Genomic DNA, 26,858 nt, shown 5'->3' with positions numbered 1-26,858 from the left:
ATTACCACCAGAATTCTTTACATTGTTTATATTTATATTTATTTTGCTGGAGGGGGGGGGGGGGGGAGGGCGGCGGAGGCCTGTCCCCCCCCCCGCTTTTGAGTTCTCGAGGGAGGCTAGGATGATCCGCCTTCCCGGTTTGTGGGAGGGATCCTTCTCCCCTTCTGCGAATGGCCTTCTTCCCCATTTCTCCTTCGCTATACACTCCCTTTCATCCTGGCGATGCTACCTGCCCATCCATTCCTATCTCTACCCCCTTCTCTCTCTCCCCCCCCCCCCCCCCGCCCCCCCCCCCCCCCCCCAACCTAGTTTGTTGCTGGTTGCGAACAGGCCTGGAAAGAGGTTTGTGAACTTCTTGCACCTGTCGTGGATCTCTCCCCGAACTCCCTCATCGAGAATTTATTTTTTTTTAGTTTCAGGAACTCGGCCAGGTCTGAGAACCACTCTGAGGCTCTGTGTGGTGTTGCCGACTTCCAGCCTAGCAGGTGTCTCCGCCTGGCAATCAGTGAAGCAAAGCCAGGGGCGTCCGTCCCTTTCCTGTCCAGAGCTCTGGATGCTTTGACACTCCGAAGACCGCGATAGATGGGCACTGCTCCATCTCTTTTATAAAATTTTTTCAATTAAGGGGCAATTTAGCATGGCCAATCATCCTACCCTGCATATCTTTGGGTTGTGGGGGTGAGACCACGCAGACACGGGGAGAATGTGCAAACTCCACACGGATCGAACCCAGGTCCCCAGCCCCCCGAGGCAGCAGTGCTAACCACTGTGCCACCGTGCTGCCATCCGACAGCCCCATCCCTACACCCACCATCCTGGACATGGCCTCGAAAAAGGCCGTTCAGGACTCCCTGTATGTGGGGCAGGACCAGAACATGTGGGTGTGGTTGGCTGGTCCCCCTGACACCACTCATATTTATCTTCCACCTCCGGGAAGAACCCGCTCATGTGTCTTAGTAAGGTACACTCTGTGCACCACCTTGAGCTGCATCAGGCTTAGCCCGGCGCAGGAGGAGGTGGAGTTGATCCTGTGTAGCGTCTCAATCCAGACTTCTCCCCCTATCTACATGCCCAGTTCCTTCTCCCATTTCTGTCTGGTCTCATCCAGTGGTGTCCTGACCTTTTCTATGATTCGCCTGTTTTTCACCCCATCTTTGGCAGCTCTGCCATCAGTTGTCTGGGCGCTACATTCTGACTCACTATTCAATTATATCATGGCTGATCTGTACCTTATCAATCTTGATTCACTAACCTTTAATTCACTTGCCTGACAAACATTTATCAGTTTTCAGTTGACTTAGATTTTCACTGTCTGCACCTCCAACCAGTGGGGCCAGCAGAGACAGGAGACTTTATCCTACCAGCCAGTCTCGGGGGAAGTTAAAGAAAATGCACTGTGGGGGCAGCACAGTGGCGAAGTGGTTAGCACTGCTGCCTCACGGCGCCGAGGTCCCAGGTTTGATCCCGGCTCTGGGTCACTGTCCGTGTTGAGTTTGCACATTCTCCCGTGTTTGCGTGGGTTTCGCCCCCACAGCCCAAAAGGCGTGCAGGGTAGGTGGGTTGGCCACGCTAAATTGCCCCTCAATTGGAAAAAGTGAATTGGGTACTCTAAATTTATAAAAAGTAAGTATAGTGTAATGTTGCCTCATCCAGCCAATTGTAGACTTTCCTTTTTAGGTGCCTGACTGAGCTGGGGGTTTTCAGCATGATCACCTCAGTAAAGCAAATGTTCATCAGCAGGCACTTGACGCATTAATTAAAGGACATCTCCATCCTGATTATAAGTGCAGATGAATAGAAAATTGCTCTACATCATAGCCCATTTTTGTCATGTCTAATTCAGCAAGCTGCCTGTGTGGAACACTGTACAGGACTCAGCGGCATATTTTTATAAACACATCTGTCCTTTTTTCTCATGGGCTGTCACCTTGTTTGTGTTGAAGCTGTATCGGGGCAAGAGAGAATCTGGCGCTTTCGGAGGTTGATGTCATTGCAATCATATAAGCAGTTGACTTGATTGACCATTGTCAGCCATGCCTTCAGCCCTCCGGTCCCTGAGCCCTGGAATCCCTGTCCTTATACTCACCACCTTTCCAATTTTCTCTCCTCTGCTTCGAATACTCCTTAATACCTACCCTTTAGACATGTCCGAACATTCCAAGCCTGGCCTCGGTTATGCACCTGTGAATCGCCTTGTGACATTTTATTGCATTTAAAGGTGCTCTCTAAATACAAATTGCTGTTTTTGATGAAATTATAGAGCCAATCACAGAATTTACAGTGCAGAAGGATGCCATTTGAGTCTGCACCAGCCCTTGGAAAGAGCACCCTAGTTAAGCCCAGTCTCCCTCCTTACCTCGTCACCCAGTAACCCCACCTAAGGGACAATTTATCATGGCCATTCCACGTAACCCTCACATCTTGGGAATGTGGGAGGAAACCAGAGCACCCTGGGGAAACCCACGCAGAGACAGGGGAAGTGCAAAGTCCACACAGACAGTCACCCGAGGCCGGAATTGAACCCGGGACACTGGAGCTGTGAGGCAGCAGTGTTAACCACTGTGCCACCCAGTCTTAGTAAAAAAAATCTAAATGATTGCGCTCTCCTTCTATCGGTGACCACTCGCCCAGAGTTTTTGGAAAGTGACACCAGCGACCTTTTATCATTGAGAGGATGGCTCCATTGTGCACAGAAGGCTGGTTGGACACACTTATTGCCAAGCGTAAGACAATCTGGAGCCTCCTTTTCAATTATTAATTGCGGTTGAGTGTAAGATGTGTAACTGAATATACTATTTAATATCATCTCCACCCTACCCCTGGTCCCAGGGAGATGCCAGAAGTTGACCGTATTCTCACTAGGGAACATGGAGTCAATCAAAGGTTGACACATCTCAGTCGCTTCATTCCTAAAGTCAAGAAGGAATAGCCGGTGTGGCGGTAACAAATTTGTTATTGCTGTCACAAGATTCTGGGCATTGGTCTGGAATTTGGCTCTGAATTTGCAGTGGTATGTTGATGATTTTGGAACCCAACTTTCTTTTACTACAGCTGATGCATGGAAGAATATAACAATGAAAGTAAATTATACCCTGATGGTAACACATTTACATTCTTTAATGAATCTATTAATATCATTGTGCTTAAAGGTACACATGAATGAAAAGATTTATCAGATAATTATCTGTATCTTTCAAGATGTCAGTTGACATCTATTATAATCTTGTACGGTTTGAACAGATTCACCCAAAATACTTATTTGGTTAACTAAAGTAGCTTTCCATTGTCAGTAATGTTTCCCGTTGCAATGTTTTAAACTTGTGAAGCCGGGCATCAGTATAAATGGCAGCCTGTTGGCTGTGGAACTGTGAGGTTAACTGTAACATACTTGCATTTATACAGTGCCTTTCACATCCCCAGCATATTTCAAAACACTTTGGATCTAGTTGTTGTTGTGGTGTAGGAAGCACAGCAACCTGTTCTCTGCTATTTATGTTTTGGGACTGGCATAGTGGCATAGTAGTTAGCACTGCTGCCTCACAGCTCCAGGGACGCAGGTTCAATTCCGGCCTCAGGTGGCTGTCTGTGTGGAGTTTGCACATTCTCCCCGTGTCTGCGTTTGTTTCCTCCCACAGTCCAAGAATGTGCAGGTTAGGTGGATTGGCCGTGCTAAAATTACCCCTTAGTGTCCAAAGGTGTGCATGTTACGGGCATAGGGCAGGGAAGTGGGCCTACGTAGGGTGCTCTTTTGGAGGGTGGTCTCTTCTGCACTGTAGCAATTCTATGATTCTATTTTCACACAGCAGGATCCCACAGACGGATGTCACTTTAACAGGTGTGATTGACGGATGAGTATTGGCCAGGACACGGGGAGAACTCCCCTGCTCCTCTCCAAAGTAGTGACACTTTAAAAAAAAACATCTCCTTGAGAGCGCCGATGTATCTTTGGAGCTGCCTATCCCAAGGGGTTGTGGATGCTCCATCGTTGTGTATATTCAAAACGGAGATCGATAGATTTTTGATCTCTCAGAGATCGAGGGATGTGGGGAACGGACACATAAATGGAACTGAAGTAGACGATCAGCCATATAATAAAAGTAAAACACTGTGGATGTTGGAAATCTGAAATAGAAACAGAAAATGCTGGATAAACTCATCAGGTCTGGAAGCATCTGTGGAGTGAGAAACCAAAGCCGGAATTTTCCGGCTGTTGACACTGGGAGGGAATCTTTTCCCGCCGACAGCGCAGTCCCACCGCCGGTTTCCCAGCAGCGAGAGGTTCATTTAATGGAGACCCCTTTGACAATAGCGGGACCAGAAGACCCTGCCAGCAGCCTGTCTGCCACCACCATGAAACCACGGCGTATGGCTCAGAAAATCCTGCCCTTAGTGTTTCGGGTCTCGGTATGACTTCTTCAGAACTTCTTCACAAGATCAGGCCTTGACCAGATGGAATGTTGGAGCAGCCTCCAGGGGCTACTGCTGCTATTTAATAGAATCATAGAACTCCTACAGTGCAGAAGGAGGCCATTTGGCCCATTGAGTCTGCACTGATCCTCTGAAAGAGCATCCTACCTAGGCCCACTCACCAGCTCTTTCCCCATAACCTAACCTATACATCCCTAGACACTAAGGGGCAATTTAGCATGGCCAACTCACCTAACCCGCACATCTTTGGACTGTGGGAGGAAACCGGAGCATCCGTAGGAAACCCACGCAGACACGGGGAGAAAGTGCAAACTCCACAGACTCAAACAGGTTGCTATTAAGGAGGATGTGCTGGACATTTTGAAAAGCATCAGGATAGATAAGTCCCCTGGGCTTGACGGGATATACCCAAGGTTACTACGGGAAGTGAGGGAGGAGATTGCTGCGCCGTTGGTGATGATCTTTGCGTCCTCACTCTCCACTGGAGTAGTACCAGATGATTGGAGGGAGGCGAATGTTGTTCCCCTATTCAAGAAAGGGAATAGGGAAATCCCTGGAAATTACAGATCCATCAGTCTTATGTCTGTGGTGAGAGAAATATTGGAAAAGATTCTGAGAGATAGGATTTATGATTATTTAGAAAAACATAGTTTGATTAAAGATAGTCAGCATGGCTTTGTGAGGGGCAGGTCATGCCTCACAAGCCTCATTGAATTCTTTGAGGATGTGACACGATATATTGATGAAGGTCGGGCAGTGGATGTGGTGTTTCTGGATTTCAGTAAGGCATTTGATAAGGTTCCCCATGGTAGGCTCATTCAGAAAATTAGGGGGCATTGGATACAGGGAAATTTGTCTGTCTGTATACAGAATTGGCTGGCCAAAAGAAGACAGCGAGTGGTAGTGGATGGAAAGTATTCCGCCTGGAGGTCGGTGACCAGTGGTGTCCCGCAAGGATCTTGGGCGAAATTCTCCCCCAACGGCGTGATGTCCGCCGACTGGCACCCAAAACGGCGCCAATCAGACGGGCATCGCGCCGCCCCAAAGGTGCGGAATGCTCCGCATCTTTGGGGGCCGAGCCCCAACATTGAGGGGCTAGGCCAACGCCGGAGGGATTTCCGCCCAGCCAGCTGGCGGAAATGGCGTTTGTTGCCCCGCCAGCTGGCGCGGAAATGCGGCGCATGCGCAGGAGCGTCAGCGGCCGTTGACAGTTTCCCGGCGCTTGGGCGGGAGCGTCAGCGGCTGCTGAAAGTTTCCCGCGCATGCGCAGTGGGGAGAGTCACTTCCGCCTCCGCCATGGTGGAGGCCGTGGCGGAGGCGGAAGGGAAAGAGTGCCCCCACGGCACAGGCCCGCCCGCAGATCGGTGGGCCCCAGTTGCGGGCCAGGCCACCGTGGGGGCACCCCCGGGGTCAGATCATCCTGCGCCCCCCCCAGGACCCTGGAGCCCGCCCACGCCGCCTGGTCCCGCCGGTAAACACCAGGTTTAATTTACGCCGGCGGGACAGGCAATTTCTGGGCGGGACTTCGGCCCATCCGGGCCGGAGAATTGAGCGGGGGGTCCCACCATCCGGCGCGGCCCGATTCCTGCCCCCGCCCAATCTCCGGTACCGGAGACTTCGGCGGGGGCGGGATTCACGGCGGCCAACGGCCATTCTCCGACCCGGCGGGGGGGTCGGAGAATGACGCCCCTGTTCTGGGACCTTTGTTCTTTGTGTTTTTTATAAATGACTTGGATGAGGAAGTGGAAGGGTGGGTTAGTAAGTTTGCCGATGACATGAAGGTTGGGGGAGTTGCAGATACTGTTGAGGATTGTTGCAGGTTACAACAGGACATTGACAGGGTGCAGAGCTGGGCTGAGAAGTGGCAGATGGAGTTCAACCTTGATAAATGCGAAGTGATTAATTTTGGAAGGTCGAGTTTGGATGCTGATTACAGGGTTAAAGGCAAGATTCGTGGAAGTGTGGACGAACAGAGGGATCTTGGGTCCACGTACATAGATCCCTCAAAGTTGCCACCCAGATTGATAGGGTTGTTAAGAAGGCGTGTGGTGTGTTGGCTTTCATCAAGAGGGGGATTGAGTTCAAGAGCCGCAAGGTTTTGCTGCAGCTTTATAAAACTCTAGTTAGACCACACTCGGAATATTGTGTCCAGTTCTGGTCGCCTCATTATAGGAAGGATGTGGATGCTTTGGAGAGGGTACAGAGGAGATTTACCAGGATGCTGCCTGGACTGGAGGGCATGTCTTATGAAGAAAGGTTGAGGGAGCTCGGGATTTTCTCACTGGAGCGAAGAAGGTAGAGAGGTGATCAAGAGGTGTACAAGGTGATGAGAGGCATGGATAGCCAGAGACTTTTCCCCAGGGTGGAAATGGCTGTCACGAGGGGCATAATTTTAAGGTGATTGGAGGAAGGTATAGGGGAGATGTCAGAGGTAGGTTCTTTACACAGAGAGTGGTGGGTGTGTGGAATGCACTGCCATCAGAAGTGGTGGAGTCAGTGTCATTCGGGACATTTAAGCGACTCTTAGACAGTGTGATGAACGGTTACTGCCTTATTATCATGTAAGGTGATGTCCCCTTTAAGACCGGGCTTGGAACCCTGGGGACTCCGCCTCTGGCTCTGCCCATCTGGGAGCCATACATAAAGGCCTGCCTCATGGTCTGTATAGCAGTCAGCTCTCGTCCATAGCTGTAGCATAGTTATTAGTCTAATAAAGCCTTCTTTACAGTTTAATCTCTAAGCATCATTATTGAGAGTACCTCAGACAGGCACATGGACAGCAGTAAATTGAAGGGGTGTAGGTTAGGTTGATCTTAGATTAGGATAAATGGTTGGCACAACATCGTGGGCTGAATCGCCTGTACTATGCTGTACTGTTCCACACAGTCACTCAAGGCCGGAATTGAACCTGGGTCTCTGGTGCTGTGAAGTAGCAGTGCTAACCACTGTGCCACCATGCTGTTCCACGGTGGCCTCGGTTTAACACATCCTGAAGGTGCCGCTTCTCAGTTCTTGACTGGGATGGTGACCGAGGTTTTGTACTTGATTCTCCGGAGTGCGACTTGAATCCATAACCGAACAACTGAGGAATTGTAGCACTGTCCACTGACCCACAGCTGATACCTTAACAAAAACACAAGGCCCCAGGATCAGTGATGACAGTATCTCCTTTGCTGATGGTCCTTTCTCAGTGTAGTTACAGTGGATTTGAGTTCACTGCACACCGACCGTACATGTAGCTCATCAGAAATGTTGACTGGCGCTCCTGTCAAATTGTTTTATTGTGTGACTGCCTGTGACAGTGAACAGGCAGCTGAGCCCCTCAGACCAGTACTAAATGAACAGCTGTACGAATTTCATTATTACAGGTGACCAGCTCAGCATTTTTTTTGAACCTTGCTCAATGTGACAAACGTTATGCAGGTCCCTCGCATGTGTTTCCGTTTCCAAGGGGGAGCTGCTATTCCTGCGTGTAAATGTGCAGATGTTTCGGCCAGGTTGGGAATTTAATACTCAATTTCCTCCCGAGTGAAGTCAGTAGCCAAGAAGGAGGGCAAACAGCTGGCTTCTCTTTTCAATCTCCCCCACCATCTTTTCCTCCTGAGGAAGCATCGACTGGAACTGCGAACCTAGCTCCAGTGCTCCCCCCCACCCCACCCCCTACCCACCACCCCCTCACCTCAAAGTACTTTCACAATGAGGAAATGGTGTTATCTGTCACTCTGCATTAATATTCACTTCTGTGTTTGGTTTGGTGAACCAGCCCTGCCTGACCCCACCCCACCCCCCCACCCCCCCCCCCCCCCCGCCATAACTCTCCCCAGAATAAACACTGACCTCTCAGCCCTACTTTTAGAAAATTATACATTAAAAAAAAAAAATCCTCCACCTCATCGTGACCCAGATTTTTTTTTCCTGTTGTGATTATTGTCCCTCTCTCGATCATAATTTCTTTCTCTTTCCCCTTCTGTGTTTTTTTTCTCTCCCTGCCCCGTGCCTACCCCTGGCTGCCCCAGAGGGCAGAAGTGTCACATCCTTTATTTTCACCCAAGCGCTCTCCCTTTTTCCCTCAGTCACTTCTGAGCTTCTGAGCTTTGTTGCCGGTGAATGCTCTGTGCAGTAGTAAGTGGCTGTCAGGTCGACTATGCCTCCATTCAAAATGCTGAGTGATAGTTATTGGCCCCTGTAATGGAACTCAATTCAACAGCAAATAAGCTTTGAACCAGTGGGCTGTATACAGCAAGATGTCAGCAATTTAGTATGCATCAGCTCACTGAAGAGCATGTTTATTCTTTCGCGCACACTGGAGCAATCAGAGGAACAAACTGGGTGTAATTGGACTGAAATTACCTAAAATCACATTGCGATTTACAAGCAAACTTCCTTACTTGCGAGCATTATATTTGCTATTGTTTGGGGAACGATATGGCGAATTGCAACATGAAAGAAAGTGCCTCATGTGGGATATTCCCCCTTCCCTCCCCGCCACCACATCTCCCTATTAAGAATTACTGGGTGGGGAAATTACAGCGAAGAATAGAGAAGTACAGCTGCGGAGTTTCATTGATGAAGCAAAAAAAAAGCTGTCTGAAAATAATTAACGGTTCGAGCCTTTATTAAATCATGCTTAAATATAAAATTCATTACATAGCAAAAACAAAAACCGTTTCAATGAAAATCAGTGGTTAAATTTTGCTTCCCTAAATTAGAGTGGCAGGTTAAGAAAAAAATCCCACTCCGATTCGAACCATGGGTGTGAAATATGGCGATTAACTCCATGGCGGCTGATTGGGACTTTTGCTTAACAAAGCAAATCACGTTAGGAGCATCAGCCGGTTTGATGTTTGATCTGCGCTGAATTATTAACTGTACTCGGCCTCTAGCTGCTGGTCACGAATTAGATCCAGTGCCCCCCTGGCGAGGCATGGGGGGAAATAAATGACCCACAGAACCCACCTCCAACTGTCCCTTTTGGGCCTACAGCCTTCTCCCCGCCCCCCTCCCAACCCTTGCACCCCCCATCTCCACTATTCTTATACTTATCAAAAAAGGTGTTGAAAGAGTAAAAAGGACACTGTGATTTATGTCCTGAGTGTTGCTCGCTCTGTCCTGGAGACTCCGGGAGAGTTGGCAACTCCCAGAGCCACTCCTGGTCCAGTGACGGCTCTGCCAAAGTGTCAGAGTGTCATTGGTGTCAGGCAGCTGGGCTAGACTATCCAGCGGTCCCATTCAGTCAGATACCCTCCCCACAACCACTATTATGACATTAGAACAGGATTTACAAAACTGGGGGTCGCGACCCCCAGTGGGGTCACACGATCAGATTTTGGAGTCACAGGTTCCGAGGTAGCAATGGTTGCCTTGAATGAATTCCTGCCGGTGCGCGGCTCCCTTAACCTAATTTGCCTTTGTTGGTGGGTATGGCCTAATGGCCTGCTCTTCAAGGCCTGATTGCTGCTGCTGCAAAAAAAATCCAGTGAATAGGTAGGTGTTCTTTTTACTCATGACCCCACCCCCTCCAACTCATCAAATGGAAGCCTCCTCAGCCCACCCTGCTCAACAAGTGAAGTCATTCCACACCCTCTACAGCTCAGCAGTTCTTGCACCACCAAAATATTTACTCCGGGCTCACACAAAGTGTGAGGAATTAAAATGGGGCCATGCCAGGACGAGGTTTGGGAAGCATGACATTAGAATGTTGGCAGCAGCGGATTCTGGGGTCCCAAGAACCACTTTTGACTGAGGTGGGGAGGTCAATTCCAATGCATGTTCAGGCCGATGAAGTGATCAAACCATTCGGCGCAATTCTCCCAAAAGGGAACAAAGTCCCCTAGAAAGCACGTTTAGCTGCATATTCCCTGGCACTCGCAGTACCGAGAATCACATGGCTATTCAACGTGACTCACACTATATAAGGGGCCTGAACGGGGAACGTGCAGCCAAGGCCCGTTGTGTACAGTGGGGAGCTCTACTTGCCAGAACGCACAAGGGTAACAAGAGTAAAAATGGTCCCAATCTCTGAGGCCCCCCCAAAGCCATCACCAACTCCCCCACAGCCCAAACGCACAAGGGGACGGTTCCCACATACTGATCATGCACGCACAAAAATTCCAGCTTAGCACTACCCTACCAGCACCATGGCAGTGGCCATTCCAGCTGGCAATATTGCCTGGGCACTGCCAGGCTGGCATCCAGGTGGCACCAGCAGGGCCAGAGCACCACCCTGTCCAAAGGGCATGCAGCTGGGGGCCTCCGATCTCCTGAGAGACTCCCATGTGTACCATTCCATCTGGTCCCCACTTGTGGGGATTTTTTTTTTTTTTTCAAAAAAATATACTTTATTCATAAAATTTATCATAAGCATTACAGAAACATTTCAAATTGTCTTGACTGTACATTTCCGGCAGGGTTACACGTTGCCTTGACTTTCTTTCATTCAATTTTGATATTATCATACACATATCACTCTTTACATTACAATTCCTTCTTAAATATTTACAGTGTCATGTTTCTTTTATACATTGGAGTGTTGGTTGCCCAGACCGAGGGGGGTTTACACTGTTACCCGCCCTTCGGTGTACCTTTGCTGGAAAGACCTTACACAGTGGTCTTTCCCCATTGCGCCTTGGCGGCAGCTGCCCCAAGCTTGAGGGCGTCCCTCAGCACGTAGTCCTGGACCTTGGAATGTGCCAGTCTGCAACACTCGGTCGAGGACAATTCTTTGCACTGGAAGATCAGCAGGTTTCGGGCAGACCAAAGAGCGCCTTTTACCGAGTTGATGACCTTCCAGCAGCAGTTGATATTTGTCTCGGTGTGTCCCCCTGGAAACAGTCCGTAGAGCACAGAGTCCTGTGTCACAGATCTGTTCGGGATAAACCTTGACAAATACTACTGCATCTCTCTCCAGACCTTCTTTGCAAAGGCACATTCCACAAGGAGGTGTGTGACCGTCTCATTTCCCCCACAGCCACTCCGAGGGCAGCGTGCATTGGCGCAGAGCCTTCGGGTGTGCATGAAGAATCTGACAGGGAGGGCCCTTCTCACCACCAGCCAAGCTAGGTCTTGGTGCTTGTTTGTAAGTTCTGGTGATGAGGCGTTCTGCCAGATGACTCTGGCAGTCTGCTCAGGGAACCGTCCCACGTCCTCCACGGTCTCCTTTTCCCTGAGGGCCTCGAGGACATTACGTGCTGACCACTGCTTCATTGCCTTGTGGTCAAAGGTGTTTTCCTTCAAAACCTTTTCCATGAAGGACAGGTGGTACGGTACGGTCCAACTACTTGGAGCGTTCCGCGGCAATGAGGCCAGGCCCATCCTTCGTAACACCGGGGACAGGTAGAACCTCAGTATGTAGTGACACATGGTGTTTGCATACTGGGGGTCCACGCACAGCTTGATGCAGCTGGACACAAAGGTGGCCAACAGGATGAGGGAGGCGTTGGGTACGTTCCGCCCTCCCTTCTCCAGAGGTTTGTACATGGTGTCCCTTCGGACACGGTCCATCTTGGATCGCCAGATAAATTTGAAGATGGCCCGGGTGACTGCTGTGGCGTAGGGTCGGGTTATGGGCCAGACCTGCGCCACGTACAGTAGCACCGAGAGTACCTCACACCTGATGACCAGGGTTTTGCCCGCAATGGAGAGGGAGCGTTGCTCCCACCAGCCCAGTTTCTGCCTTACCTTTGCTATGCGCTCCTCCCAGTTTTTGGTGCACGCCCCAGCAGCTCCAAACCATATCCCCAGCACCTTCAGGTAATCTGACCTGACAGTGAAGGGGGGGATTAGTACTGAATGGCACTCACCCAAGGGCTCTGAGGCGAAAGGGATGAATCCCAAAGCCTCAGGCACCTCGAGAATCTGCACATTAGAGTGAGGCTAGCTGTCTCGTCTAATATGCAGATTTGTTAAAAATTGATCCCGCCATTGTGGGCTGGATTTAAATTGCGAACGTCTTGCGAGATCGTGTTGGCTCGCGTGAGGTCTGGCGAGCTGATTAGATCCCAGGAGCAGGGTCTCCTTGCTTTTATTGGCCCCGCTGCACCACAACGAGCTGTTTCTCTGGCGCAGCACGGCCATTGGATCGTGCCCATGCCCTGCAAAGTGCCCTGAGATGTTCCTCATTGTGCGAAGACTGCGATAGGAGGGAAGCTGTTGCCATGCAGTCTGAAGCAGCACCCTCAAAATGCAAGCTATCGATCCTGACACCATGAGCCAACGGCAGGATGTCAGTATGGAGCAATGTGATCAAGTGTCCTGGGAGTGGAGTCACATGTGTAATGATCGAGTGAAGCGGCTCGAATGGCTCTCCTCTTTCTGTCCTCCTCGTTTGACTGCAACAGGTATTTAAAAAAAGGATCTCATTGCCAATTCAGTGACTACGTAATTGTTTACGTGCTGTGATTACAAAATAACTGATAGGGCAGGTTTTCTTCAGTTTAACAAGGAAACGGGTTAGCTTTATTATACTTAAACCAGGGGCCCGTTTAGTTCAGTTGATTGGGCAGCTGGTTTATGATGCAGAGCGAGGCCAACAGCATATGTTCAATTCACGTACCGGCTGAGGTTATCATGAAGGCCCCACCTTCTCAAGCCTTACCCCTCGCCTGAGGTGTGGTGATCCTCAGGTTAAATCACCAGCAGTCAGCTCTCAAAGGGGAAAGCAGTCTATGCTCATCTGGGACTTTGGTGACTTTACATTTACTTATTTAAAGTGATCTAAGTCAAATAATAAAATACACACTGACTTTTGTGCACAGCCACTCTTGACGTTCACACACACATATGAAAAATGCGGATTAGGGAAGGATGGGTTGGCCAAATTAGAGCTGTAAAAGAGATGCAGTGTAGTTTGCTGACTCAGTTGGCGTCAGGCTGTATTCCATGGGCTTTAAAGATATGAGTTGGTTGTTCTTTGGGAGATGGTAGTGCTGGGTTGGATTCTTGCCTGCAGCAAGGTGGCCCGGATGAACACTGTCAGCAAACAGGGCTTGAGGCTTACGATAGAGGTGGCTTGGAGAACAAAAGAGGGGCTCCACTGAGCTCTTCTCCCTCGGTTCTGCTGAGAAAACATACAAAGAGTTGGCTTTTCATCTAATCTTCTGTCTCCAACTGCCTGGCAAATTAAAAAAAAAGACATCGGGCAGGACTTTCTGGTCCCCCCCCCGACCAGGGATGAGAAATTCCTGCCCACTGTCAACTGACCTTTTACTTATTATCCAACCCACCCATGATGATTCCTGTGACGGGCAAGAGGGGAAGGTTTAGTCCATAATCAATGTATTCTAAAGTGACTAAATTAGCTCATATCTGGAAGTCATCTTAGCCGGGGTCCCATTGCCAAAACGGTTAGTCTTAATCTCTAATAGTTGAATAACTCAGGTAATTACCCCAGATGCCTTGTTAATGAAACAGGAGATGTAAGTCCTTCACGCTTCCCTGCTGTCATGGGCCATAATTTTCAAGCCACCCCCACACACGTTTACCCGCGACAGAGGCGGCATGCCATTGGCCGCTGGCAGGATCTTCTTCGCCCACTGAAATCAATTGCAATTTGCTTGTCCATCCCACCATCAGAGAAAGCACAGCGGAGAATTAGATTCAGCGCGGCCAGAGGATCCCACTGCAATGTTCTTTGATTATGCTGATGTTGAATCTTGATGTGGTAGTATTAACAAAGAACATTTGTTTTACAACAAATCTATTTATTACTAACACTACCCTAAGGCATTATTATAATGTCTAAAGTTAATACAGTTGGAAATAATGGTCTAACGCTAACTTACACTAAAATACTACAGAGCAACTCTAATATGCGACTAATATCAACTCCTTAATAACACCTTGTCCTCGAACACATGGTGCATCTGGATACTCGCACCACCTGCTGGTCGGATGCTAGAACTACAACAGTACAACATATAACTTGGAATACACATACATATGATGATGATCATCACACCCATCAGCGGGAATGGCCAGAAAAAAGGTCTCATTGTCTTTGAATTTTGCAGACATACTGGGCGAAATTCTCCGGAAACAGCGCGATGTCCGCCGACTGGCGCCCAAAACGGCACAAATCATACGGGCATCGCGCCGCCCCAAAGGTGCGGAATGCTCCGCATCTTTGGGGGCCGAGCCCCAACATTGAGGGGCTAGGCCCGTGCCGGACGTATTTCCGCACCGCCAGCTGGCGGAAAAGGCCTTTGGTGCCCCACCAGCTGGCGCGGAAATGACATCTCCGGGCGGCGCATGCGCGGGAGTGTCAGCGACCGCTGACAGCATTCCTGCGCATGCGCAGTAGATGGAGTCTCTTCCGCCTCCGCCATGGTGGAGACCGTGGCGGAGGCGGAAGGGAAAGAGTGCCCCCACGGCACAGGCCCACCCGCGGATTGGTGGGCCCCGATCGCGGGCCAGGCCACCGTGGGGGCCCCCCCCGGGGCCAGATCGCCCCGCGACCCCCCCAGGATCCCGGAGCCCGCCCGCGCCGCCTTGTCCCGCCGGTAAGGTAGGTGATTTAATTTACGCCGGCGGGACAGGCATTTTAGCGTTGGGACTTCGGCCCATCCGGGCCGGAGAATCGAGCGGGGGGGGGGGGGGGGGGGGCCCGCCAACCGGCGCGATTCCCGCCCCCGCCGAATATCCGGTGCCGGAGACTTCGGCAACCGGCGGGGGCGGGATTCACGCCAGCCCCCGGTGATTCTCCGACCCGGCGGTGGGTCGGAGAATTTCGCCCACTGACTCCACTTCAAAGAATTGTAACATGGAACATACAGTAATGCAAATTGGGGTTAGCCACCTTGGGCTGAGTTCAAATCTCTTTCGTCTCTCTGTTTTTAAAAAGTCTGTTTTTAAAAGTTCGATTCAGATTTCTAGCCAGTGGATTAAAAATCATTGTTTGGATTTTTATGGCACATTATTAATTGTCATTCATGAGGTGTAGGCCCACACAGCAATCGACCACTAAATTTGGCAAGTTTGTAGTTCAGAGCCTTGTTATAGTTCAGAGCCTTGTTATATCTCAACCAGGTTTATGTATGAAATACATGTTGGTAAGCCAAATAATTCTTGGTTGACGATCACAAGCACATTGACCATAGGCATTGACACTTGGTACATTGAAACATCTGAAACTGAACTAAGTGGGAAATTTTCATACCTGTGCTACGTCAGTGAATTCCTGAAGAATATTTGGCATGTGGGGTGGAGGAGGAATCATTGATCCACCTAACGTTATCCTCATGCAACTCCCAACGCACAAGTGGTAGCAGTCTTGCCTCTGAAGCAGAAGATCATGGGCTGGATTCTTCGTCCCGCCGCACCAGTTTTCTGGTGCGACGCACCCCCGTCAGCGGCCAATGGGATTTCCCATAATGAGCAGCCCCACAGCGTTGGGTAATCCCCGGGGGTGAGTGTGCTGTTGGCACAACGGAGAATCCCGCCAGCGGAGAATCCAGCCCAATAGCTGGAATTCTCCAGCCGTTGGGATCTTCTGGTCCCACTGACCGTGCACTGCTGCTCATGGGTTTCCTGATAACGTAGGGTGGTTTCAGTGGGAAGTCCCATTGACAAGCAGCGGGAATAGAGATCCCGCTGCCAATGAGCAGTACGGCCAAATTCTCCAACCTCGCTAGCAGCGGGAGCAGGGCAGACTCACAACGGAGAATCCCGGCCCATGTTTTCACTTCAACACAGAAACCAGGGGCGAAATTCTCCTACCCGCCCCGCCACATTTCTGCCCCGACCGGCTGGCGGGAGTCTCCGTAACACCGGCCGGTCAATGGGGTTTCCCATTGTGGGGCAGCCCCACGCCGTCGGGAAACCCCCGGGCGCCGGCAAAACGGAGACTCCCGCCGGCGGAGAATGACGCCCCAGGTTATTGGTTAACAGGTGAATATCAACTAGGGACATCTCTCCCTATTCTGCTTTGGTTAGTGTCAAGGGATCTTTCAGCTCCACCTGAGAAAGGGTCTCCGCTTTACATCTCATCCAAAACACTGTGGGCGAAATTCTCCCGAAACGGCGCGATGTCCGCCGACTGGTGCCCAAAATGGCGCCAATCAGACGGGCATCGCGCCGCCCCAAAGGTGCGGAATGCTCCGCATCTTTGGGGGCCGAGCCCCAACATTGAGGAGCTAGGCCAACGCCGGAGGAATTTCCGCCCCGCCATCTGCGACCTCCCCAGGATCCCGGAGCCCGCCCGCGCCGCCTTGTCCTGCCGTTCAAAAGGTGGTTTATTCCACGCCAGCGGGACAGGCAATTTATCGGCGGGACTTCGGCCCATCCGGACCGGAGAATCCAGCGGGGGGGCCCGCCAACCGGCGCGGCCCGATTCCCGCCCCCCCCGAATATCCGGTACCGGAGACTTCGGCAACCGGCGGGGGCGGGATTCACGGCAGCCCCCGGCGATTCTCCAACCCGGCGGGGGGTCGGAGAATGACGCCCTGTATCTCCAACAGTGCAGCACTCCTCCAGTATAGCACTGGAGCGTTATGATAATGGAGCCCTTCATCTCATTGCTGTTTGTGGGATCTTTCTGTCCTCAGTGTGCTGCTGAGTTTCATACATTAGAACAGTGATTACTCTTCACATGTACTAGATTGGCTCTGAATCACTCTGACTTTCACTGAGGTCAAAAAAGATGCTTTATGAACTCAAGTCTTTTTGTACCTTATCGACCAGGTGACAACACAGATAGATAATGGCCGGTCCTGGTGTAGCCAAGTGAAAGTGTTGGTAAAAATCCAATTGTATAAAAGTCTAAAATATAGTTTGAAATTTCAAATGCTACAATACTGAAGGAAAAATGCTGCTCTGGTTCGAGCCCTAACATTGTGAGGCAGGTTCTTCTCACATCAGTTTTCAACCCATCAGTGACCTGCCTTTGAGTTTGAGCGATGCTTTACTTGCTTAGAAACATGGGATTTAATCGCTTCTTGTTGTTTTGGCTAAGATGAGCGTGAGGTCAGGTGTAATGCCTGGATCTGGTACGTCTCTCTTGTGGGGACCATGAATTGGATTCAATTTAAATTGGTTCTTGGAGCAGGCAAGGAGCTGGAATAGGGGTTTGCCCCTGTCCACACTCTGAACTCTGGCTTTGTAATTCTGATAAAGTAATAAAATAGACAACAAAACATGGGATTTAAGAGCAGTAGGAGGCCATTCGGCCTTTTAAGCCTGCTCTGCCGTTCAATAAGATCATAAGATTGAATAAAAGTCCACAAAATAGTTTGAAATTTCATTTGATTGTAACCTCAACCTCTTTAGGCCCCCCCGAACCCCATAACCCTTGACTCATTTGTCTATCAAAAAAATCTGTCTAACCCTGCCTTGAATGTACTCAATAACCCATCTTCCACTGTTTTATGGGGAAGAGAATGCCACATACTACTGGCCCTTTGAGAGACAAATTAATTTTTTCTTAAACAGTAGACTTCTTCTTAAACTGTGTCCCCTGTTTCTGGTCTCCCCCACAAGTGGAAACACCCTCCGGGTATCCATCCTATTCAATCCTCTCAGGATCTTATTTGCTTCAATAAGATCACCTCTCAATCTTCCTAACTTCTTGGCGCAATCAATGCGAGGTGGACAGTGCAGGACCTACAATCCCGGTCAATGCAAGGTTGTGGGGTTAACACAAACTGTGGCGAGGGATGTGTGTATTTATAAAATGATATCCATTGATCTGTTACAGCAGTTGTATGCGGCCCAACTTGCTGCGATGCAGGTGTCTCCAGGAGCCAAGTTACATGGCATGTCACAGGCCAGCCTGAGCAACACTCTATCACCCAACAACATCCAGACAGAGAAAAGTAGAAACACCCCTCCACCCAAAAGCAAGGTACTGTGATCTTCTCAGATAGCTATGTTTGTTCAGAATTGTTAAAGGCTTGTGATTTAATTTTGAAACAATCTGTTGCAAGTTAGAGGGTTAAATTTTATTCAAAACCTATGGTGCAGGGGAGACTGAGAGGACTAAACTCAATGGGAAAGTGGAGACATCTCGCTTTTATTGGCAACGTAAACAGAAATGTCATTATTTTTCTGAAGAGATTTTGAGGGTCCTCCTGCCTGTTTTGGTGAATGTACAAGATCTCCTGGCATGATTCATAGGGGAGCAGGGAATTCTCCCAGCTAACATTCATTCCCCATCCACCACCCGCCAAGCACTCAATTCATGTGCTGTTTTTTGGACCTCACTGTACACAAATTGACTTTCATGTTTGCCCACCAAGCGATGGTGAATGCACATTAAAAGTAAGCCATTGGCTGCAAGGCCACACCGGACATTCAGAGGACATGAAAAGTGCTGTGTAAATGCCGGCTCTGTTTTCTTTGCAGAGTCCAGGAAAGGTCAGCTGTTTTAGAAGTTGTTGTTTATCATCAACATTTTTTAAAAAATAGAGCTCTTTGAAAGGAATCTGAATTGCATCAATGAGGAATATTGTCAATATTTAGCTTTGAATAACTTTAGCCTGTTGTCTGGGCTCAGAGGTAAGACCATATTGGGCGAAGATTCATTTTGATAATTTGTGTTTTGGTAGGGAAGACCCTCTGATCACCCTAACCAGTCAGATAATTCACAGTAAGTCAGCAGGTTGCGTGTGAATCTTACCGAGACCTTGGATTGGCTGTGGTATTCTGAACGGTTGTTGCCCTATTGACAGATGGCCAAAAACAGATAGTGTCCATGCGTCAAATCAGATAAAATGTTCATATCAACGTTCTGCTTAACAATGTGACTGAGCACCGACAGTGTACTTTGACTATTGTCAAGATAATCTGGACACCACCTCCCCTGCAAGGCCACTGGCTACTAGTTCCAGCGATAATCTTCAGACCATAACTATCCGCCTATTAAAATATTTATTGTACTTTGTACATAGCAACCTTTGACCCCCTCCAACGGATGTGCCTGTAGCTATCTAAGTGCTCTTGCATCGTTATCTTTTACATTTATATATTTTTTTTGTGAGGAATGCTGTTGCTGGGAAAGCTAATATTTTTTTTACCTCTTGCTCCGACTGGCCGGTCTCCGACTCTCAAGTCATCTGCAGCAGGGGGAGTCGGAGAAAAGTGTGCAGCAATGCTCTCTCTCTCTCTCAGCTGCCCGTTACGTCTGTAGCGCATCACTTGACCCTGGTCATCCCATTGCAGTTTGGGGGGTCTTCGAGCTGCTGCATTAGAATAGCAACTGCACTTCAAAGTGTACTTCATTGGCCATGAAGCACTTTGGGATGCCCTGGCCTTGTGAAGGTGCAACATAAATTCAAGTTCACTTTTTCCCTTTGTTTTAAAGCTACCCTTCCATGCACTGTTTCAGAATATCCTCCCTCCCCCAAGCCCCGCACCGGTCCCTCTGAATGAGATTACAAATTTGTATTGTGCAATAGGGTTGCATCCATCCGATTCTCTTCCCACACCTAATGGGTGCACTAAGGCACAAGGAAGTGCTGAGGGTTTTGGCCAAGGTTAGCATCATGACCAGTGCAGGTTTGGAGGGCCGAAGGGCCTGTTCCTGTGCGGTATTGTTCTTTGTTCTTTGTTTGTTTCCATAGCTAGTAATTCTGGAATAGGTTGCTAGTCTGTCGCTAGCGGCTTATAGCTTGTTGCGGCACCACTCCACATCAAGCATGGCTGACCAGGAATCTCTCTCGTTCTTACCGCCAGCCATTGGCATGTTTGGAAGGATTTTGCAGGTTGATACTCAGCCTGTTTGGCCGTGTTTTGAACACACCTTCCTTGACCATCAAGTCCTGGGGTGGGACTCGAACCCAGAGCTTCTGGCTCAGAGGCAGGGACGCTCCCCACTGCGCCAAATGGCCTTTGCGTAGGGTTGCATACTTGTACTTATATTGTTGCAATATAAAGAAACACAGCAGCCAATTTTCATATAGCAAGATCCCACAAATATTGCCTGAGGTGTAAATAACAGCCAGGAAAGCTGGAAGAACTCTCCCATTCTTTTCTGAATCATGCCATGGATTCTTAAGACGTCTACTTGCCAGTGCAGACAGGGCCTTAATTTAATCTTCTCCCCAACACCGCTGACAGTGCAGCACTCTTTCGGTACTGGATTAGTGTGTCAGATTAGATGTTTGTGCTCACTGGGGCGAGACTTGGACTCTCTGACTCAAGAAGAGGGCATGCTACCCACTGAGCCACAACTGACAAGATTGAAAAACGACCCATCTTTGTTTTGCTGGAAGTATATTACCCTGTTCAGATTGCCCTGGCCTCGCAGCTCATTTTGGACCCTCAAGCGCGGATTGAGCTTTATTCAATCAGCCATAATAGATTCCAGCTTTGGTACCAGATGTGAAGGGACCAAGGATTCTCCCGGGGTCTCAGGGTGGTCAACTTGTTTCTCTTTGCCTCCGATGCATTTTGACATTTATGGCATGACCTGCCCCCTTTACATTCCCCAACATGCACCTCACAGACAGTTTTCGTAAGATAAGCTGGTTTGATCCAGGGCCTCTACGGAGGCTGTTTTTTAAAACATATATTTAGAGTACCCAATTCAATGTTTTTCCAATTAAGGGGCAATTCAGCGTGGCCATTTCACCTACCCTGCACATCTTTGGGTTGTGAGGTGAGACACACGCAGACACAGCGAGAATGTGCAAACTCCACATGGACAGTGACCCGGTGCCATGATCGAACCCGAGTCCTCGGTGCCGTGAGGTAGCAGTGCTAACCACTGTGCCACCCTGCTGCCCACCTCTGCCAAGGCTGTTGACCAAACTTCTGCTGCCTAACTTGCACAAGTCCTGTTAAACCATCAGCCCTGAGCTTGCTGACCTGCATTGGCCTCCAGTCCACCAACGCCTCAGTTTTAGAATCCTCATGTCTCAATCTCTCCTTGCCCTTTCCTGTCCCTCTCAACTCCTCCAGCTCTCCACTGCTTTCCTCCAAATCTGACCTGCCTGCATGCCCCATAAACTTCACTGCAGTGTGGCTGGCTGAGTTTGCAACCCTCTTTGGCATGAGTTCTGAAATTCTCTCCCTAACCTTCTTTCTTCTGTGCCCCTCTTTCCTCCTCCAAGGCAATCTTTAAAGCCAACCTCTTTTGATCTAATGTTTGATTACCTTTTTTTGGCTGGTTGTTGATTGCTATCTAATTAATGGTCCTATGAAGAGTTGGAAGTTTTATTATATTGGTGTTATGTAAATGCCAGGCTTGTGGTTGTAGCTGCTAAATCTGTCACTGACCCATGCTGCAAGGTTAGCCTAGCTGACCCATGTAGCGATTCCCCCCAAACAACACAGCCAAGATTGGGAACTGTACACTGCTGCCTCACGGCGCCGAGGTCCCCGGTTTGATTCCGGTTCTGGGTCACTGTCCGTGTGTGAGTTCCAGATTCTCACCACCCTCTGGGTGAAAAAGCCTTTCTTCAAATCCCCTCCAAACCTCTGCCCATTGCTGTAAATCTCTGTCCCCTGGTAATTGACCCCTCCACTAAGGGGAAAAGCTCCTTCATATCCACCCTATCTATGCCCCTCATAATTTTGTGCACCTCAATCAGGCCCCCCCTCGAGCCTTCGGTGCTCGAAGGGAAACAACCCCGGCCTAGCTGGGAGCACCGTTTGTGGAGAAAGAAATGTGGAGCTCCTTGTTTTTGTAGCTTTTGAGGGAGCTGGGAAATTTGTCAGCATGAGCAAACTGTGATGCCAAAAATTGATTCCACTGTGCATCACCGCTGAAGACAGGGCAGAGTTCAGTTTTAACAGAGAGGAAAATATAATTTGAAGATTGACAGTAGATGAGATGCATGCTGTGCTCCATTGATGTTTTTTATCTAGAAAGTTAAAATATGTACAGAATTGTGTTAAAAGTTCTTGAAATATGTCTGTGCATGCAATGGACAACAACAAAAACATTTATGCAGAGCCTTTAATGTGTTAAAACACCTCAAGGTGCTTCACTGGGTAATTATGAAACAAGATAGAAGTAGAAATTAGGATACATAACCAAAAGCTTGCGCAATGAGGTAGGATTTAAGGTGCATCTTAATGGAGAATGTAGAGATTTTTGCAGAATCACAGAATTGTTACAGCACAGAAGGAGGCCATTTGGCCCATCGTGGCTGCATGGTCTCTCCAAATGAGTAATTTACCTGGTGCCGTTCTCCTGCCTTCTTCCCATAACCCTCCAGATTGTTTCTTTTCGAATAATCATCCAACTCCCTCTTGAATGCCTCCTCCACAATCTCGGGCAGTGTAACCATGTGTACCATCTACAAGATACACTGCAGGAACTCACCAAGGCTCCTCAGGTAGCACCTTCCAAACCCACGACCACTACCATCCCGAAGGACAAGAGCTTCAGGTTCATGGGAACACCAGCACCTGGATGTTCCCCCCCAAGTCACTCACCACCCTGCCTAAGAAATATATTGCTGTTCCTTCACTGTCGCTGGGTCAGAATTCTAGAACTCCTTCCCTAACAGGTAAATAAAGGTAAAGTCGCCATTGTCCTAGATGACCATAGGCTGTTTTCCTCTTTGAGGGGTAGAGCTGACTGGTGGTGATTTAACCTGAGATTAACTACACCTCAGGTGAGGTTGAGAAGGTGGCCTTCATGAATGACCTCAGCCAGTATGGGAATTGACCCCGCGCTGCTGGCCTCGCTCTGCATCATGAATTAAATTTCCCTAACCGCACAGTGGTTATACTGACACCACATGGACTGCAGCAGTCCAAGAAGGCTGCTCACCACCACCTTCTCAAGGGCAATTTAGGGATGGGCAACAAATGCTGGCCTAGCCAATGATGCCCATATCTGGTAAAAATGAATTAAAAAAAAATTCCCGACCCTAACTTCTCGTGCTTGAAAAATATTTTCCTTATGTTGCTTTTGCTTCTTTTGCTAATCAGATTAAACCTGTGCCCTCTCGTTCTTGATCCCTTCATGATTGGGAGTAGTTCCCCCCCCGTCTACTCTGACCAGATCCCCTCATGATTTTGAACACTCTATCAAATCTCCTCTTAGCCGCCTTTTTTTCAATGGAAAAGAGTCTCCAAACTATCTTCATAACTGATGTTTCCCATTCCGGGAACCATTCTCGCAAACCTTTTCGGGAGGGAATTTTAAAATTTCCGGCTTAGACAGCTGCAGGCATTCGCACCAATGGCCGAACAATGAAAATCAAGGTTTGCGTAAGAGATCAGAATCAGAGAGTTGATTTTGGAGGGCTGTACGGCTGGAGCAGGTTACAGACGAAGCATTTAAGGTCTACAAGGAGGTTGGTCATGAACTCAGTTGGCTAAGAGTCATGGTGCAGAATAATGGCAACAGCTCCGGTACAACCCCTGTACTGGCTGGTGGTTTTTAGGACTTGCCCTGTGGGGCGGGAGTTCCAGGATTTTGACCCAACCAGAGTGAAGGAATGGCAGCGGTATATTTCCAAATCAGGATGGTGAGTGACTTGGAGGGGAATGTCCAGATGGTGGTGTTCCCATGAATCTGCTGCCCTTGTCCTTCTTGATAGTAGTGGCCATGGGTTTCGAAGATGCTGCCTCAGGAACTTGATATCATTGTGCGTCAAGCAAGGGTGGAATTCTCGCATTTTGAGATAAAGTGAGATAGTGGGTGGCTCCAGTGGTGCCCGTCCGACTGACCAGAATGTCAGGATCCCAGACTAGACTGTGCGCTTGGAATGTCAGTAGTCATGCATAAGTGAGTTCCCCTCCGGTCTTCTGGCGGGTCAGCAGCTGAATCGTCTGCCCATCCTCAGATGACCGGTTCGATGGTCCCAGTGCCATATCTAAATACCAGTCCACGCACACCTACCACTCTCTCCGCCAGACTGCGCAAGATGTCAGCAACCCAGAGGGAAACGGCTAGCAGCCTCAAGAAGAAGTCGGTTCCTCGATTCACCCACCTTCCCACCCAACTCCATCAACTGTGAGGCGTCCATGCCACAGATCCACTGCACCTGGAGTCTTTATCAATTCCCTCCTAGTTATCATTGTGGTATAAGAACATACAAACTAGGAGCAGGAGTAGGCCATCTGGCCCCTCGAGCCTGCTCCTCCATTCAATGAGATCATGGCTGATCTTTTGTGGACTCAGCTCCACTTTCCGGCCCGAACACCATAACCCTTAATACCTTTATTCTTCAAAAAACTATCTATCTTTAGCTTAAAAGCATTTAATGAAGGAGCCTCTACTGCTTCACTGGGCAAGGAATTCCATAGATTCACAACCCTTTGGGTGAAGAAGTTCCTGCTAAACTCAGTGCTATATCTACTTCCCCTTATTTTGAGGCTATGCCCCCTAGTTCTGCTTTAGAGAGGTGCTAAATGAATATTTTTCGTCAGTTTTCACACAGGAAAAAGACAATGTTGTCGAGGAGAATACTGATATTCAGGCGACTAGACTAGAAGGGCTTGAGGTTCATAAGGAGAAGGTGTTAGCAATTCTGGAAAGTGTGAAAATAGATAAGTCCCCTGGGCCGGATGGGATTTATCCTAGGATTCTCTGGGAAGCTAGGGAGGAAATTGCTGAGCCCTTGGCTTTGATCTTTAAATCATCTTTGTCTACAGGAATAGTGGCAGAAGACTGGAGGATAGCAAATGTTGTCCCCTTGTTCAAGAAGGGGAGTAGAGTCAACCCCGGTAACTATAGACCAGTGAGCCTTACTTCTGTTGTGGGCAAAACCTTGGAAAGGTTTATAAGAGATAGGATGTATAATCATCTGGAAAGGAATCATTTGATTAGAGATAGTCAACACGGTTTTGTGAAGGGTAGATCATGCCTCACAAACCTTATTGAGTTCTTTGAGAAGGTGACCGAACAGGTGGATGAGGGTAAAGCAGTTGATGTGGTGTATATGGATTTCAGTAAAGCGTTTGATAAAGTTTCCCATGGTAGGCTACTGCAGAAGATACAGAGGCATGGGATTCAGGGTGATTTAGCCATTTGGATCAGAAATTGGCTAGCTGGAAGAAGACAAAGGGTGGTGGTTGATGGGAAATGTTCAGACTGGAGTCCAGTTACTAGTGGTGTACCACAAGGATCTGTTTCGGGGCCACTGCTGTTTGTCACTTTTATAAATGACCTGGAGGACGGCGTAGAAGGATGGGTGAGAAAATTTGCAGATGACACTAAAGTCGGTGGAGTTGTGGACAGTGCGGAAGGATGTTACAAGTTACAGAGGGACATAGATAAGCTGCAGAGCTGGGCTGAGAGGTGGCAAATGGAGTTTAATGCAGAAAAGTGTGAGGTGATTCATTTTGGAAGGAATAACAGGAAGACAGAGTACTGGGCTAATGGTAAGATTCTTGGCATTGTGGATGAGCAGAGAGATCTCGGTGTCCATGTACATAGATCCCTGAAAGTTGCCACCCAGGTTGAGAGGGTTGTTAAGAAGGCGTACGGTGTGTTAGCTTTTATTGGTAGAGGGATTGAGTTTCGGAGCATTGAGGTCATGTTGCAGCTGTACAAAACTCTGGTGCGGCCGCATTTAGAGTATTGCGTGCAATTCTGGTCGCCGCATTATAGGAAGGATGTGGAAGCATTGGAAAGGGTGCAGAGGAGATTTACCGGAGTGTTGCCTGGTATGGAGGGAAAATCTTATGAGGAAAGGCTGAGGGACTTGAGGCTGTTTTCGTTAGAGAGAAGAAGGTTAAGTGGTTACTTAATTGAGGCATACAAGATGATCAGAGGATTGGATAAGGTGGACAGTGAGAGCCTTTTTCCTCGGATAGTGATGTTATAGCACGAGGGGACATACCTTTAAATTGAGGGGAGATAGATATAAGACAGATGTCAGAGGTAGGTTCTTTACTCAGAGAGTAGTAAGGGCGTGGAATGCCCTGCCTGCAACAGTAGTGGACTCGCCAAAACTAAGGGCATTCAAATGGTCAGTGGATAGACATATGGACGATAAGGGAATAGTGTAGATGGGCTTTAGATTGGTTTCACAGGTCGGTGCAACATCGAGGATCGAAGGGCCTGTACTGTGCTGTAATGTTCTAAGTTCTATGTTCACCCGCCAGTGGAAACAACCTGCCCGCATCTATCCTACCTATTCCCTTCATAATTTTATATGTTTCTATAAGATCCCCCCTCATCCTTCTAAATTCCAACGACTACAGTCTCAGCCTACTCAATCTCCCCCTGTAATCCAACCCTTTCAGCTCTGGGATTAACCTCGTGAATGTCCTCTGCACACCCTCCAGTGCCAGTACGTCCTTTCTCAAGTAAGGAGACAAAAACTGAACACAATACTCCAGGTGTGGTCTCACTAACGCCTTATACAATTGCAGCATAACCTCCCTAGTCTTAAACTCCATCTCTCTAGTCTTTAATCCCTTCCATTGTTCATCTTCATCCACCTCCTTTCCCCTCTGCCTGCCATTATGATCCCTCAACTTACCATCCCCCTCCTTGCATAGCCTTCCTTCTGCATTGTCCCCTAGTCTTCGTC

General features: G+C 48.8%; 1 protein-coding gene across 9 annotated transcripts in view; it reads left to right on the top strand.

The window, feature by feature from the left end:
* The window catches only part of sox5 (SRY-box transcription factor 5), a 516,307-nt gene that overhangs the window by 374,693 nt on the left and 114,756 nt on the right, over positions 1-26,858 (top strand). For all 9 annotated transcript variants that reach the window (XM_072471812.1, XM_072471809.1, XM_072471813.1 and 6 more), the window contains one exon: positions 18,116-18,262. In XM_072471812.1, the coding sequence (XP_072327913.1) occupies positions 18,116-18,262 (147 nt within the window). The remainder of the gene's footprint in view (positions 1-18,115; positions 18,263-26,858) is intronic.

The sequence above is a fragment of the Scyliorhinus torazame genome, chromosome 13, assembly GCF_047496885.1.
Source record: "Scyliorhinus torazame isolate Kashiwa2021f chromosome 13, sScyTor2.1, whole genome shotgun sequence".
NCBI lineage: Eukaryota > Metazoa > Chordata > Chondrichthyes > Carcharhiniformes > Scyliorhinidae > Scyliorhinus > Scyliorhinus torazame.
This window is presented reverse-complemented; position numbering and strand designations above follow the sequence as displayed.